Source organism: Phaenicophaeus curvirostris, chromosome 22, assembly GCF_032191515.1.
Source record: "Phaenicophaeus curvirostris isolate KB17595 chromosome 22, BPBGC_Pcur_1.0, whole genome shotgun sequence".
Lineage (NCBI taxonomy): Eukaryota > Metazoa > Chordata > Aves > Cuculiformes > Cuculidae > Phaenicophaeus > Phaenicophaeus curvirostris.
Genome location: NC_091413.1, coordinates 2,579,283 through 2,593,452, shown reverse-complemented (window position 1 = coordinate 2,593,452; position 14,170 = coordinate 2,579,283). Strand labels below are relative to the sequence as shown.

The following is a 14,170-nucleotide window of genomic DNA, read 5'->3' as shown; positions in this document are numbered from 1 at the left end:
TCCTCTTACCATAGTCTTTGAGAGAAGCTTTTGTCGGAGCTGGCATGACACCTTACGCTGTGCAGTCCTGTTCAAATATCGAAGCTATTTTCAGCCATTGTGGTTGTGGAACTGACCTTTCTCTCCTGCTTTTGCATTGACAGATCTGCGCGGCTTCTGAGAAGGGCAGAGTTTTGCACCCTGTGAAATGAGACGCTGGAGAGAATTTATCATTTGTGGTTTATCAGACTTGAGAGAAAAACACTGGCCTGGCTGACAAACGTGCTGAAAAGGCAACAGTTCCCTTCCGAGGAGGGGAGTTTGGGTCACAGATATCGACTCATTGTTCTGTTCCCTCCCACGCCACACCCACGCTTCATAGAAATCCATATCCTGTTGGCACATGAGACTGCTCAGCGCGTGAGAAAGGAAGGGAAAGTGTTGTGGGGCTGGTGGGGAGTGCTGGACCATGGCAGAGCGCTGAATCCGTGCTGCCCTTCCCAACCGTGCAGAGCACAGGAACAAGAACCACCCTGGGCTTTGAAGGAAGAAGGCAGAGTGGTGTGGGAAGAGAAGTGATTGCGTGTCTGTGCTGTCTTCTCTTTGAACAATGGACACTTGGACTCATAAAAGGGTTTGGGCTGGAAGGGATCTCAAAGCCCATCCCATTCCACCCCCTGCCGGGGGCTGGGACACCTCCCACTGGATCAGGGGCTCCAAGCCCCATCCAACTTGGCCTGGTTGGATGTACCAGTGGAAAAAAACCCACTCAAACTTCTGTACAATATAGAAAACGGTGGGTTCTGTGTTCCTCTGCTGGATGGGGCTTGGTAAGACAAGTGCAAACTCTTGCACTTTCTCTTTCTGTTGTGTTTATAGGCGACAAAAACACTTTGCAGCACAGGAGGGGCTGTTCCAACTAAGTACAATTTTCATGTTCTGGACAGAACTATTATTATTAGAGGCTCCCAAAAAGGCATAGTTACTGCTGAGTCAGGAGCATCTTTAAGGCTTTACCCTCTTGCCTCCATCCTATTTTATACCTTGTATTTTAATTGGGAAGCTCGGAAGGCTCCTTGTTTCACCCTGCACTGGCTGAGGCTTGAAGGGAATGAGCTGTGGGAAGGGAAGAATGCTGAGTATTGGTGACCTGACCCTCCACAACTCAAAGCTTTGGATTCTGGACTCTGGACTCCTCAGGACACTGACAGGCTCTAGTGCCTCCTGGGATGGTTTCTAAGGGGGGAGATTGTAGCACTCTTGAATGGTGCCACTGTCGCTACAGTAATGGGGCAAACACTGCACTTCCTTTATTAAAACCAGAAGAAGACATTGAAAGTGTAAACAAAATAAAATCTCAATCTCTCTGTACCACCACTGTGCCTCCTGCTCTGCTCAGGCCGTGCTCTGCGGCAGCCCTTTCTTCAGAAGGGATGTGAGATAGCTGCCCAGCTCTTCATCCTAGAGAGAGCAAAGAGAAATGGGATGAAAGCCATCTTCTACTTGACCTTCCCCGGGCAGGCAGTAAATGTGACTCTGGTACCCAGAAACAGACTGAAATAACTCCTAGTCCTAGCAAAATCCAGTGTTAGCAGTGTTCAAAAATGGAAACCAATCAATGTGGTTGGTATGAATGCATTTCTGGGCATTCTTGCAAAATGTCTGTGTAAAACTCCTGCTGGTCAGAGCTGGTGCCTGAGTGTCTTTGAAGGAAAATGACCATTTGTCTTGAAAGCAGAGAATAAAAAGCCACTGATGGTTTTGTTTTGCTCTCAAGAAAGCATTTCCTTGCTGTAAAGAAAGCACTTAAAAAGAAAATATTACAGTCATGTCTAATCTTACCACAATTCTGTGGTATTTCAAGTTTTACGCTTAAGAACCACACAATAAAATACCTCCACACTCCGTATGGCAGTAGTGATACAGCCAAGTTTAGAAGCTGGCTACTGTAGCATGCTCAAAACACAGCTCTGTGTTTAATTGTAATTAACTGTAATTGTAGTAAGTGTAATTACTCCCATCAGTTGCCTTGAGTTCCATGGTCCCAGAGAAAACAAACCTGTAAACTGATTTGTACTTTACTTAACCTAAACCGGCAGTGGCTCAGCTCATCTTGTTCCAGTCAAACTTCTTCAAACCAGAGTGAACACGACTCGCTGCACAGTAACAACCCCCCGGCAGAGCACTTGGGGCTGTAAGGAGCAAAGGTCAGAGCTACCTGAGAAGTACGGCTTCAAGTAATCCTACCTGGTAGGTCCAGGATACGAGAAGAACTTTGGTTCCTTGGTCCTCTGAGTGTGCTGTGGCTTGGATAAGAATGGATTCCACTGTTATGGAGCCATCAGGGAGGTGCTGCACTGAATAGTCCTTCAGCACCCTGGCAGGAGAGAAGATGCAGGATTGATTTTGGGTGGGAGACCGAAATCTCTTAATAACTCTCTGGGGCTGGTCTGGAAGGGCAGAAAGGAGGGGGCACTTGTACTCAAGAGGGAGATGTTTGAGTGCATCCCTAGGGATGGAAAAACCCTATGCAGTTAAGAACAGACTTGCCCTTTGAGATGGTTATAGACACGAAGCACTGTCTCATGTTCTTTCCGCGGATCCTGAATGTGAACGCGGCAGGTGAAACGCAGCTGATGTTCTGTGAGGCCCAGCTCTTTCAAAGCCTGCTCAGGAGAAACCAGACGGAAGCTCTGCAGAGGAAAAATACAAATCCACTGTAAGCTATTTCTGTGCACTTCCTGAAATTTTATTCCTCCTCCATGGTCAGCTGCACACAGGCTGTGTGTTCATCACTGCAGAACTCCAGCAGGCAAGAGCATTGCCTTTCAACCTTGGAAATGTCTCAGCCCATTTGCCTACAGCTGCACTGTTACTGGGCTGATTCCAAAAAAAAAACAGCACTGCGCAGCTGTATTTGAGTTCCTTGTTCACCCAGACCTCACTTAGGAATGGTGACGCTCACACAGAGGACACGAGACAAACGTAAGAGCGTTGTGACTTACGTTATCCTTCATCATTAATGTCCCGTGCATTAGCTTTGGCTTCTTGGCATCTGGTAAGAGACCTGCACCAAGGGCAATGGGAAAGAAAGGTGACATAAGACAACTGCAACAAAATGTGATGGATTGGATTTCTGAGTCCTTCCTAAGGTTCAGGAGAACAAAGATATAAAATCTTTAAGCGCACAGTGCTTCAACCACTGTCAGCGCTCTGGACACACCATAAACCACACTTGGTAATGCAGAACCACCACCTCTCTCCCCATCTTTCTTCCTGATTTCAGAGCTTTAGCTTGTTCTGCAATTGGGTTTATAAAAGGAATTCCAGTTTTCACAGGCTGAGCCCATAAAAGCATACCTGTAGCAAACAAGGAGGCAGGGGGGTACTTAGAATCATAGAATAGTTTCGGTTGGAATAGTCCCTCCCCAGCTTTCTTGTAGCCCCTTTCAGGTACTAGAAGGTCACTATAAGTTCTCCTCAGAGCCTTCTCTTCTCCAGGCTGAACAACCCCAACTCTCTCAGCCTGTCCTCGGATGCGAGGTGCTCCAGCCCTCAGATCATCCTTGTAGCCCTCTTTTTTTAAACACTGTTGAATGCACATTTGCAGCGTGGTAGCCACTACATGTTACAGGAAGCCCTTTCGACCATGAAATGCTGATAAAGCCTGTTCTTTTATGGGAAGCACTGCTCTACGTCACCGTTTCCACCTAACATAAGGACTATGCAACACATGGCAGGGCCCAAAAAGTGAAATTTGTGGTTGAAAATGCATTGTTACCTATGGCTGTTTCTCTCTTCAGGAGTCCTAGGGATATGTCCACGGGAATACAGGGGTTGGTGAATATCGTGGTGGTCTCTCCATTTGCAGGCATGTAGCAGTTGACATCTGCAATGCAAAATTCAGCGAGTCCTGCATTATAACAATACACCAAAACTACTTTGTGTCAAATGGCAATTAAAATTAAATGGGCTTAACACGGTAAGTAAGCTGTTACAGGTATCAGTTTCTTGAGGGGGCCTCGTGCTGTAAATCACATTCTGCCTAACTCTCTGCTGAGGTGCAGTGGATTAAGTCTGTGAACCTTAATGCCTTCCTTCTCCTGCCATTCCCTCATCAGGACAAACACAATACATACGAAATTCCTGTTCTATTTTCTGCTTCAGAAACTCCATTTTCTTGGCTTCACCATGGACCAGGAGAACATTTCGTGGCTCAGCCTGGCGAATCAGCTGCATTATTCCCTTGGCGTCTGCGTGGGCGCTGAACGACATGTACTCCACCTGCATCTTTACCTCCAGCTGTGGGGAGCAGAAAACACAGGCTCGGTGAATCAGGAACTGCTCTGGCTAATTACAGCTTGTGTAGACACACAAACAGCCCCAGACCCTTCTGTATTTAGTTTTAAGAAGGAAGCAGAACGCCTGAAAAGGAAAATGAGGTTGGAGAGTGAGCTGCTTAGAAGCAGAGACCGAATACAATGCTGCACACAGCAGCTTTCAATAATTTACAGGATAAAACTGCCCAATTTCAGAGAACAATACTTGTCACACATTTGCCAAAGCAAATTATTATTAAGGACAGCTGGTATCAGTTTTAATATCCCCACCTGCTTAAAAATATATTATTTTTACCTATCTGAATAGCGGTGCCAGTTATTAAACAGCATTATACGTACACCCTTGACAAAGTCACATGGCAGAAAGAGAGACACACTGCTGCCAGCGCAGAGGGAAAAATACACCTTGTGTGACTCCAAAGGAAACGTTGCTGGGGTGTTTTCAGTGTTGTAGGTGGTTTATTCCCATTACAATTACATGGCACCTTAGCCAGTGCCTCAGATTCCAAAGAACTTCCCCCAGATAAGACTTCCTCCTGAAAATAAAACTTACTATTTGTCTTCCTTCCATCTCCAGCTTCCTTTGTCCACTCAGGATCTTATGGCCTACGGTTCCCTGCACGCAGTAGCCGGGCATGATGACCTGGGAAGGGAACCAGAGAGATCTGCAATCTCTGCACAAGGACTGTGCATAGTGGAGCTGCTCTTAATGTAACAACAAAATGTAACACAAAATCCTCACGCTGATGATATAAATTGGTGCTTTGGTCTGCAGCTTGTGAACACCCAACTGCAGAACGTGGGTGAAAATGGAATTAGAAAGCAATGTGCTGAAAAGCTGCACACCACTAAATAAGAGTTAACGCTGGCTACAAGGGGCTTCGAGGCAGCTTCAAATTAATGAAAGCACTTTTAGGAATAGTCTCCCACATCTCCTGTGTGAGACAGGCACCTCCTCCGCTCACCCTGTCCCACGTAGCAAAAACTCAGAGCTTGAAAGTGCTCTGCGTGGGTTGGATAACCAGAGAAATCATGTCTGTTAACTCCAGGCAGCCAGGAAAAGCTCTCCTGCAACGTTTGTTCTATGACTGCATCAGTATCACGATCAGATGAACACAAAACGTCACTCAAGGTACCAATTTCTTACCATATTCTTTTCATTCCCTGCCCATTTCCTGAAGATCTGAAGGGACTGTCCCGCGTGGAGCATACCAGGGGTTGCAAACACAACCTAGAATTCAAAAAGTGTGCTAAGAATCGATCACAGGGGATTTTCCATTATTTACAATACATAAATATTCTAAAGCTGTGAGGAGTATCAACTAGTCCACATCAGAGCACACCTACTGCAAAGATCTAATAGGGATTCTTGCTATTTTGTTTCTCCTAACTTGTTTAATTTTCACACAAGCTGAAATACTGTTTTAGGCAAGTTTTGTGAGCATCCACGTGTCCAGTAAAATCATTGAACTGTTTGATAACGGGTCTATCATGCTCAACAGATTCCTCTTTCAGCTCCTATCTAACAAACCAGTCAGAAATAAAACCAGAAAAAGAGTTTGTGTCGTAAAGGATCCGTCTCCTGACGTCTCCTGGCAAAAGAACATGCTGTAAAAATTATGGTTTGAATCAGGCTCGGATTATATAAACACACAATCGATATTATTATTTTCCCCGAGCATTTTACCTTCTCTGAAATAGAGAAAGCTCTTCAACAGTTACATAGATAAAAACATGCAGATGGCCTGGCCACAACAGGGTTTTAGAAGGGATGTGGATATTAATCGTGTAGAGGATGTTTAGCTTTGCAGGCTGCTCGTTTGCCTTAGTCAGGAACAGAGCAGTAGAAAACCACATTTGCTCTCCCACCTCGTTAACGTCCACCTACCATGGGCCCCGGGTTGTCTGCAAAGGCCCGATCAAATGCTTTGATGTGCTTGAATTCAAACATGTTCCTCTGCACAAATGTTTTCCGGATCTTCTGATTAGTCCAGGTGATGAAGAGCTTGTAATAATGGTTGGCCTTCTCCGTCAGACCAGTGGAAAAATAAATTGGAGCCTTCAAGTTCATTCTTTCCCTGTAGAAAGAAGCATTCCAGGTACCTGTGAGGGTCACGTGAGGATCGTGGCTGTCGAGGCTGAAACTTATGGAGACTCCAAAGACGAGACAGCACTCACCAGAAAGTTTCCAATAAAATGCAGAGTTCCTGGGCACGTCCAAGGGCAAAAACTGGGATAAGAACCTGCAAACGAGGTACGATTTACAGTCTGTGAGTGCCAAACAACACATAAAGGGCCCTGCAGCATTCCCATTTCTGAACAAGTGCCTCCATTCCCCCTTTGAGCTTCGCAAGACAAAAAGACACATCACTTAAGATGATCAAAATACTGTACCTTCCCTCCTCTTTCTACAGTCTCATGGACTTTCTTCAAGAAGTCTCTTTCTCTGCAGCGTTTGGAATCTCTGATGGTTGTGGCATAGGTGGACTCAGTGATTAATAAATCTGGGCGACATTTATCAATCCAGGCAGCACTAAAAGAAAAGGAATTTAAAATCCCAATCAAATTAAGACATGGTGTCTGGCATTTCTGATCTGCAGGACTCAAAGACGGATGGAGAATGTCCCTATCTCCATTTGCAGATGGGAAAACAGGCACACAGATGTGCACAAGGGTTCTGTGGCAGCAGGGCGCCTCTCTTTGCAGGCCATGCCTTCTTTAAACTAACCTAGCCCTGAGCAGAGACTACAGATTTTGAAAAGCAGTTTTTCTCCAGTCCATTACTTGTTTTAAATGCATTAAAATATTATTCCAAATAGCATGAATGTTATAAATCTCATATACACTGATAAAAAGAATGTTACAGTTTGTGATTGGCAGTCTCTTGGAAAGTAAAGATCTGTAGAAGATACCCTAACAGTAACATATTTCCAACATCTAAGTCCAATTATTATGTAGCCTTAGGAAAAGATTCATATGAGCATATAGAAGATGGTCACATTAAGGTCTATCTGGAAGAGTCAAAGTAAATCTGTTCATTCTCATTATTCAAAATCACGTTTATTTTCCCAGCAAAGACATCGTTAAACGTTCCAGTCTCCTAACAAAAAGTCAATGCTGGTATTAAAAGAAGTTGTGCTAAAATCTTCCTTTCAGAAATACACAAGACCCATAGAAACTCAGCTTCCTACTTACCCCAAATGTCTGTCTGGTGTCATGTTATAATCGCCCTGATGGAAGAAGAGAAATCTGTTGATATTATGGAATGGCACAGGCCATTGAAAGGGACGCAGGTATCTAAAAATACTGTTGTGCGTATTTACCGTGTACACAACTGACTCGCATCCAACCTTTATCTGGAACATGGCTGCTCCCAGCACGTGGCCCGCATAGTACGCCTTGATCTCCAGCTCCTCATCCACCTGCACAAACCAACAAATGCTGCCTCAGTGCAAACATTTCAAATAATGAGGCTTGCCCTGCTTTGACAACAACCAAAGAGCATGCAGAAAGAATGTCTTACCTGAACTGTCTGGTGAAGGTGCACAGCAACCACTTTTTTCATACAGTCTTTGATCATCTGGGAGGTGAAGAAGTTCGTTTCCCCTTTCTTATCCACAGTGATTTTCCTGTAGTCCTCCAGGAGGATGGGGCAGATGGCCTTGGTGGGATGCGTCATGTAAATGGGCCCATCGTAACCGACCATTTCGCTGAAATAGGGTAAAGCTCCACAATGGTCCAGATGAAAGTGGCTGCAAAAAGACACAAGGGATAAAGGAGACACTACAAAAGAACTTAGCTTCGGATTTCTGAAGCGCTCCGAGACACAGAGGAACCAGCCAAGATACGAATGATGAACTTGCAATGTGTTTGGGCTGACAGGGACAGTACACAAAGCTTTCCCATTTCCCACGTGGGCTCTGACTGCGAAGGAAGCTTCCTCACCTGATGATCACACAGTCCAGGAAGTCTGTCAGCCTCCCATTCTGAGTGATGTAGGAGAAGTCAGGGAAGCGCCTCTGCAAAGGCATGAAAAACAGGCTCTCTGTTACAACACAAAGCCAGTTAACAGTTAACAAAACAATGGCACGAGGGACCCAAAACTGGAATTGTGCTGTGATCAACCTCAAGAGAAAATAGCAACAAAGCAGCAGGCCACACCGAGAGCTGCAGCCAACATCAGCAGCACTTACGAGCAGAAAGAGGCAAAGAGAAGGGGAGGGCTGCCAGAGGACAAACAGGGAAACCGACCTCGCAAATAAATAAAACAAAGCCGAGTTTATCTTAAGTAAAACAGATGACCCATGCGTTTTAGCTTACCCACAAGCAGTAAGGCAGAAAGCCTCCAAACCTTTTCTGTAATGGCGTATTTGCTCTGTGTCAAGCTTTAACTCTTTCTGTCTTACAGAGTATTTTTCCCATTGGTCCTTCCAGGCGACTAAACATCAGGATTGTTTCCTACTGCACTCTCTCTATGGTACCAGAGATTTGTGGTACGAATTAACTGCCCAAAATTGCCCCTTGCACACAAAGGCAAGACTTCGAAGGGGCAATATTCATTTGTTCTCTGCCATAATCCACTCCAGGCCGATACACACACCCAAGAACGCATGCCTGGCTAATATTACCCATATGTCAGATAAGATAAATCAGCCAGCGTTCAGACAAAAGGGAATGGAGCGGAACAATGAAGCAGGTGCCCTGCTAGGAAATGCCAGGTAGAAGCACCTTGAAAGCATCTTTACACAATGTTCTCTGCTATACTCACATCATCGTTGTAGCCCATGTGCATCCCACAGTCAAGCATGACATTTTTCCCGGCGATAGACACAAGGATACAGCTGCGCCCCACATCCTGGCCAGCTCCTGCAGAAAGGAAAGACAGACAAGTAAGATACCTCTGGAAATATTTACTATCACTTCAAAAGAGAAGCATTTAAAGGTATATAAGCCCGTCCAACCTGGCCTTGAAAACATCCAGGGATGGGGCAGCCACAACTTCCCTGGGCAACCTGTGCCAGGGCCTCCCCACCCTCATGGTGAGGAAATTCCTTCTTTTATCTAGTCTAAATCTGCCCCCTCCAGTTTATACCCATTGTCCCCAGTCCTATCACTCCAAGCCTTTCTAAAGGGTCCCTTCCCGCTTTCTTGTAGCCCCTTCAGACACTGCAAGGTCGCTCTAAGGTCTCCTCAGAGCTTTCTCTTGAAAATGAACACTTACATTTAACAGTCAAATTAGTCCTCAGCCCCCAAACGTAGCCAGGAAGTTGTAAAACATCAAAAGTAACACCTGTACCCGTCAATGCATCTTACAGGACAACTAAATAGATAATGAACTCACTCAGCTCTAAGAGAGTGTTGATTCTTTCAGGTTATTTATCCACGCCTGGGGATTTTCTGCGTGTTATCTCGCCACAAAGGACAGATTTATGCGAGAAAATAATTAAAGGCACAACCCAGCTGCAGCAGAAGTCAGGAATTCACCCTCACACGGAGTTTGCGGCCCACACGGCTCCCGGCCGCACTTACCCAAGGGGGTGACTTTAATCTCAGGCATTTCGGGCTCCGAATCCCTCGCGGGGCGGGTTTCAGCCCAGCCTCACGCAGGCCGCCATGGCGGGGGGAGGCCCCGCGGCTCCTGCGGGGCCTGGAGAGAGCGGGGGCGGCCCGGACCCGGCGGGGAACGGGGCCGGGAGCCCCGGGAGTGCGGGATCGGCCTCAGGAATGCGGGATCGGGAATCTGGGATCGGGCCCCAGGAACGCGGGACTCGGGGCCGAGAGGCCTGAGGGGGCGGTGAGGGGTTCGTGAGGGGGGCTGGGCTGGGAGGGGGCGGGGCCTACGCAGCGCATTCCATAAATGGAAAGTGGGCGTGGCCTAATAGAAGCCTAGAGGGAGGGGGCGGGGCCTGGACTAGAGTATCCCGTAAATGGAAAGGGGGCGTGGCCTAAGAGAAGCCTGGAGGGAGGTATGGGGCATCTTAAGTGGGCGGGGCCTAGACGAGAGCATTCCATAAATGGAAAGGGGGCGTGGTCTGAGGCGCGTGGTCTGCGGGGAGGGCGGGGGCTGAGTGGATGAGCAGCGCACGGGGGGCGGGGCCTAGAGGGGGCGGGGCCTGGATTGATTGACACTTATGGGGCGGGGCCTATACGAACGGACGTCTTGGGGGCGTGGCCTCGATTGGTGCGTGTGCGTAGGGGGCGTGGCCTACATGGGTGGGTATTTCCTATGGCGTCTCGAAGGGGGCGTGGCTTCGAGAATAGGTTTAAGGTATATAGGGCGTGGACCCGTTTGGGGGCGGGGCCAACGTGATGACGTATGCGTGGGCGGGGCCTGGGGCGGGCGGGCCCGAGAAGGGTCGGGGCGGCGCGGGCGGGCGGCGCTGCGGGGCCCCGGGGTGAGGGATGGCGGGGCCGCAGGGCTCGTTCAGCCTCCGCGAGGTGCTCGCCGCCTTCCAGGAGTGCGTGACGGAGCGGCGGGAGGTGCTGCTCGGGCCCTACCTGCGGGGGTGGCGGGGGCTCGTCCGGTGAGTGCGCCCCGCACCCTCCCAGCCTCTCCCCGTCCCCGCCTGGGCCGGTTCCGCGCGGGGGTCTCGGTTCTCTCTCCCTCCTCACCCGATAGCGGTGACACTGGGCTCTCCCCTGGGCCCCTCACCACGAGAAGGATGTTGAGGCTCTGGAGCGAGTCCAGAGAAGAGCAACGAAGCTGGTGAGGGGGCTGGAGAACAAGAGGAGCGGCTGAGAGAGCTGGGGGTGTTTATCCTGGAGAAGAGGAGGCTGAGGGGAGACCTCATTGCTCTCTCCAACTCCCTGAGAGAGGAGGTTGTGGAGAGGAGGGAGCTGGGCTCTTCTCCCAAGGGACAGGGGACAGGACGAGAGGGAATGGCCTCAAGCTCCACCAGGGGAGGTTTAGGCTGAACATTAGGAAAAAAATTTTCATGGAAAGGGTCATTGGTCCCTGGCAGAGGCTGCCCAGGGAGGGGGTTGAGTCCCCTTCCCTGGAGGGGTTTAAGGCACGGGTGGACAAGGTGCTGAGGGACATGGGATAGTGTTTGATAGGAATGGTTGGACTCGATGATCCGGTGTCTTTTCCAACCTGGTGATTCTGTGATTCCCCATCCCCCCAGTGTACTGGTGCCACTGGGTGATACTGGTCTCTCTCCCTCCCCAGCCAGTACCGGTGCCACTGGTCTCTCCCCATCCCTGCCCCGGACAGGCCACTGCCCAGTGACACCAGCCTCCCATTCCCCACCCGGTACTGGTCTCTACCTGCTGACGCTGCTCTCTCCCCATCCAGGTTCCTGCAGGGCTTGGGCACCGTCTTCTCACTGATCTGCAAGGACGCGGTGGCCAAGGTGCAGATCATGGAGAGCTACTACAGCGGCGAGCAGCGGGCCCAGTACGTCTCGCTGCAGTCCATGGTGCAGCACGAGCTGGCCCAGGGGCTGGTGGGCTTCGAGCCGCGCTCGGGGCGACCGGACTCCGGGTGCCGCACGGTGCTGCGCCTGCACCGCGCCCTGCGTTGGCTGGAGCTCTTCTTGGAGGGGCTGAGGACCGCCAGCCACGACGCCCGCACCTCTGTCATCTGCACCGAGTCCTACAACGCCTCGCTGGCCGCCTACCACCCCTGGCTGGTGCAGAAGGTGGCCACGGCGGCTTTCTGCACGCTGCCGTCCCGCGACACCTTCCTGGAGAGCATGAATGCGGGCTCGGCGGACGAGGCGGTGGCCATGCTGGGAGAGGCTCTGCCCTGCATCCGCGATGTCTACGGCATCACCCAGGAGCTCTTTGCCCAGCACGGGATGCTGAACCTGCCCTGACGGGAGGACTATCCAGGGGCCTTGCCACGTTCCGACAGGAATCATGGAATGGTTTCGGTTGGAAGGGACCTCAAAGCTCATCCAGTTGCACTCCCACGCCACAGACAGGGACACCTCCTGCTGGATCAGGTTGCTCCAAGCTCCATCCAAGCTGGCCTTGAGCACCTCCAGGGATGGGGCAGCCACAGCTTCCATGGGCAACCTGTTCCAAAATCATATGAATCAGGTGAAAGCTGCCTGTTTTCACTGACAGACAAGTGTCTGCTTCCGTGTCTGTGGTTCTTTCCCTTTCCTCTTCCTGTACGGAGATGATAGGTTGGCAAAGCTATTCAGGATGCCTCACTTAAAAGAGAAAAATATGCACCCATTTTTATCTGTACATATCTCTCTGCAGAGCCCCAGCTCTACAGTAAGCAAAACACAGCATTAGTATGCTTAAGGGATTTCTTTTTCCTTCCTGGATTCACCTTTAGCTCTCTAGCTCGGCTGGGAGTGGAGGTTTCGGTTTCTTTTTTAAAGCTAAACTCTGCACTTTGAGGCTCTCTGCGTTTACACCAGTAGCTGTGACCTTGTGCGCGGGCACGGTTCCAGCTGTGGTGTCTTTTTGCACTGCACAGGAGCTCGCTTCACTATTGTTTACAAGCTGTTCTCTGTTATCCTCTCAAAGGAAGCTCCTTTCCTTTACGCGTCTTGGGATGTGGAGCAGTTTCTAGTCTAGACTGCACAACCCTGTCTATCCAGCTACGGCTGCAGACTGGACCTTGTCTGTTTTCCCTTCTAAATTGCGTTCTGGCTATATGTTTTTTTAATGAATATGTCAAATGCCTACAAAAATATACTTTTCTGTCTGGAGAGAAACATGGATTTGCACTGTAAGTCACTACTTTGGGGGCATTTATGGCTTCTGCTGTAAATCAATATATCTAATAGCTGGTGTGTGTATGTATATATAGAATCATAGAATAGTTTGGGGTGGAAGGGACCTTAAAGATCATCCAGTTCCACCCCTCTGCCATGGGCAGCGACACATCCCAGTGGATCAGGGGCTCCAAGCCTCATCCAACCTGGCCTTGAACACCTCCAGGGATGGGGCAGCCACCACTTCCCTGGGCAGCCTGTATATATATACACACCGAAGTACGTAAAACAGAGCTTATTTCTCTTTTTAAAAGCTGAAAACAGTACCTTGTTATTTCAGGAGGATATGAATATTGGGGGGAGGAGGGAGAATCCCTCGTGCTTTGATTGTATCTCAGAAGGCATTTTGGGCCAGCACAACACAATGATTCAGGAAATCACTATTACCTCATGGAGATTAAACTGCACATTAAATCACGTGAATAACATGCTTCTGAGTGTTCTTTACAGCAATGTTTCCTTTCTTTGTGGTGTTAGGAAGAAGGTGACTTAGAGTGCTCTCTAACCACATCTCATCCTTCACTAGCCTAGGCTGTTTCATCTACCTGGTGACCAGAAGTGAAAGTGAGTGTCAGGAGTAACCCAGCCGGAGCTCGATGCCGTGTACTGGGCTCCTGTTCCCACCAGTCACATCTGACAACAATAACTTTTGCCTGAAGACAGGAAATGGAATTTCCTTGAACATCCTAAATGGAGGTTTAGTTGCTCCGCTGTGAAAACACAACTATCATTCCCTTTCTGCTAAGGCCACTTTAAAATGATTAGCATAGTTCCATAGGATAAATCCATATGTTACGTATATCGCTTTGGCAGCGTAAGCAGTTGTTATGATACAGTACAAATACACAACAAGCCAGTACGATGCTGTAAACTGAACTTTCCAGTTCAGAGCCATCCTGTTCTCTACAATCAGACCTGACAGAAAATAATGCAAACCACGACACAACCTCAATTACTGCACTGTGGAACTCTTACCCGAACCGAAGTCTAAACTGAAGCTAATACCATAGTTCAGCGCGTGAAAAATGGACATCAGCCAATAACAACTTCCCAAACACAGCAACAGAGCTGCAAAATCACTCACCAACCTTGTGATCGCACGATGGCCTGCGCCAG

At 48.8% G+C, this 14,170-nt stretch overlaps 2 protein-coding genes across 2 annotated transcripts; one reads left to right on the top strand and one right to left on the bottom strand.

Moving 5' to 3' along the window:
* Positions 1-1,267: 1,267 nt before the first annotated feature.
* On the bottom strand, positions 1,268-10,093 carry INTS11 (integrator complex subunit 11). Its single transcript, XM_069874788.1, has 17 exons — positions 9,849-10,093; positions 9,088-9,185; positions 8,265-8,338; positions 7,843-8,071; positions 7,643-7,741; positions 7,515-7,549; positions 6,714-6,852; positions 6,498-6,562; positions 6,208-6,397; positions 5,467-5,550; positions 4,873-4,962; positions 4,119-4,281; positions 3,761-3,868; positions 2,985-3,046; positions 2,530-2,672; positions 2,227-2,356; positions 1,268-1,440 (listed from the first exon to the last, which is right to left on the bottom strand). Exons 1-17 carry the CDS (start codon positions 9,874-9,876, stop codon positions 1,375-1,377), a joined length of 1,803 nt encoding a protein of 600 aa, XP_069730889.1. The 5' UTR covers positions 9,877-10,093; the 3' UTR covers positions 1,268-1,374.
* A 604-nt stretch (positions 10,094-10,697) lies between these two features.
* On the top strand, positions 10,698-13,466 carry CPTP (ceramide-1-phosphate transfer protein). The gene is made up of 2 exons (XM_069874811.1): positions 10,698-10,843; positions 11,614-13,466. Exons 1-2 carry the CDS (start codon positions 10,722-10,724, stop codon positions 12,134-12,136), a joined length of 645 nt encoding a protein of 214 aa, XP_069730912.1. The 5' UTR covers positions 10,698-10,721; the 3' UTR covers positions 12,137-13,466.
* Positions 13,467-14,170: the final 704 nt, after the last annotated feature.

Excerpts from the sequence above, each read along its gene's own strand:
- INTS11 (XM_069874788.1), bottom strand. The coding sequence starts at position 9,876 with ATGCCTGAGATTAAAGTCACCCCCTTGG. Across the intron at positions 8,339-9,087 it reads ACATGGGCTACAACGATGAT|AGGCGCTTCCCTGACTTCTC; the intron begins GTGAGTATAGCA and ends ATGCCTTTGCAG. Across the intron at positions 4,963-5,466 it reads CAGGGAATGAAAAGAATATG|GTCATCATGCCCGGCTACTG; the intron begins GTAAGAAATTGG and ends TTCCCTTCCCAG.
- CPTP (XM_069874811.1), top strand. The coding sequence starts at position 10,722 with ATGGCGGGGCCGCAGGGCTCGTTCAGCCTCCGCGAGGTGCTCGCCGCC. Across the intron at positions 10,844-11,613 it reads GGGTGGCGGGGGCTCGTCCG|GTTCCTGCAGGGCTTGGGCA; the intron begins GTGAGTGCGCCC and ends CTCCCCATCCAG.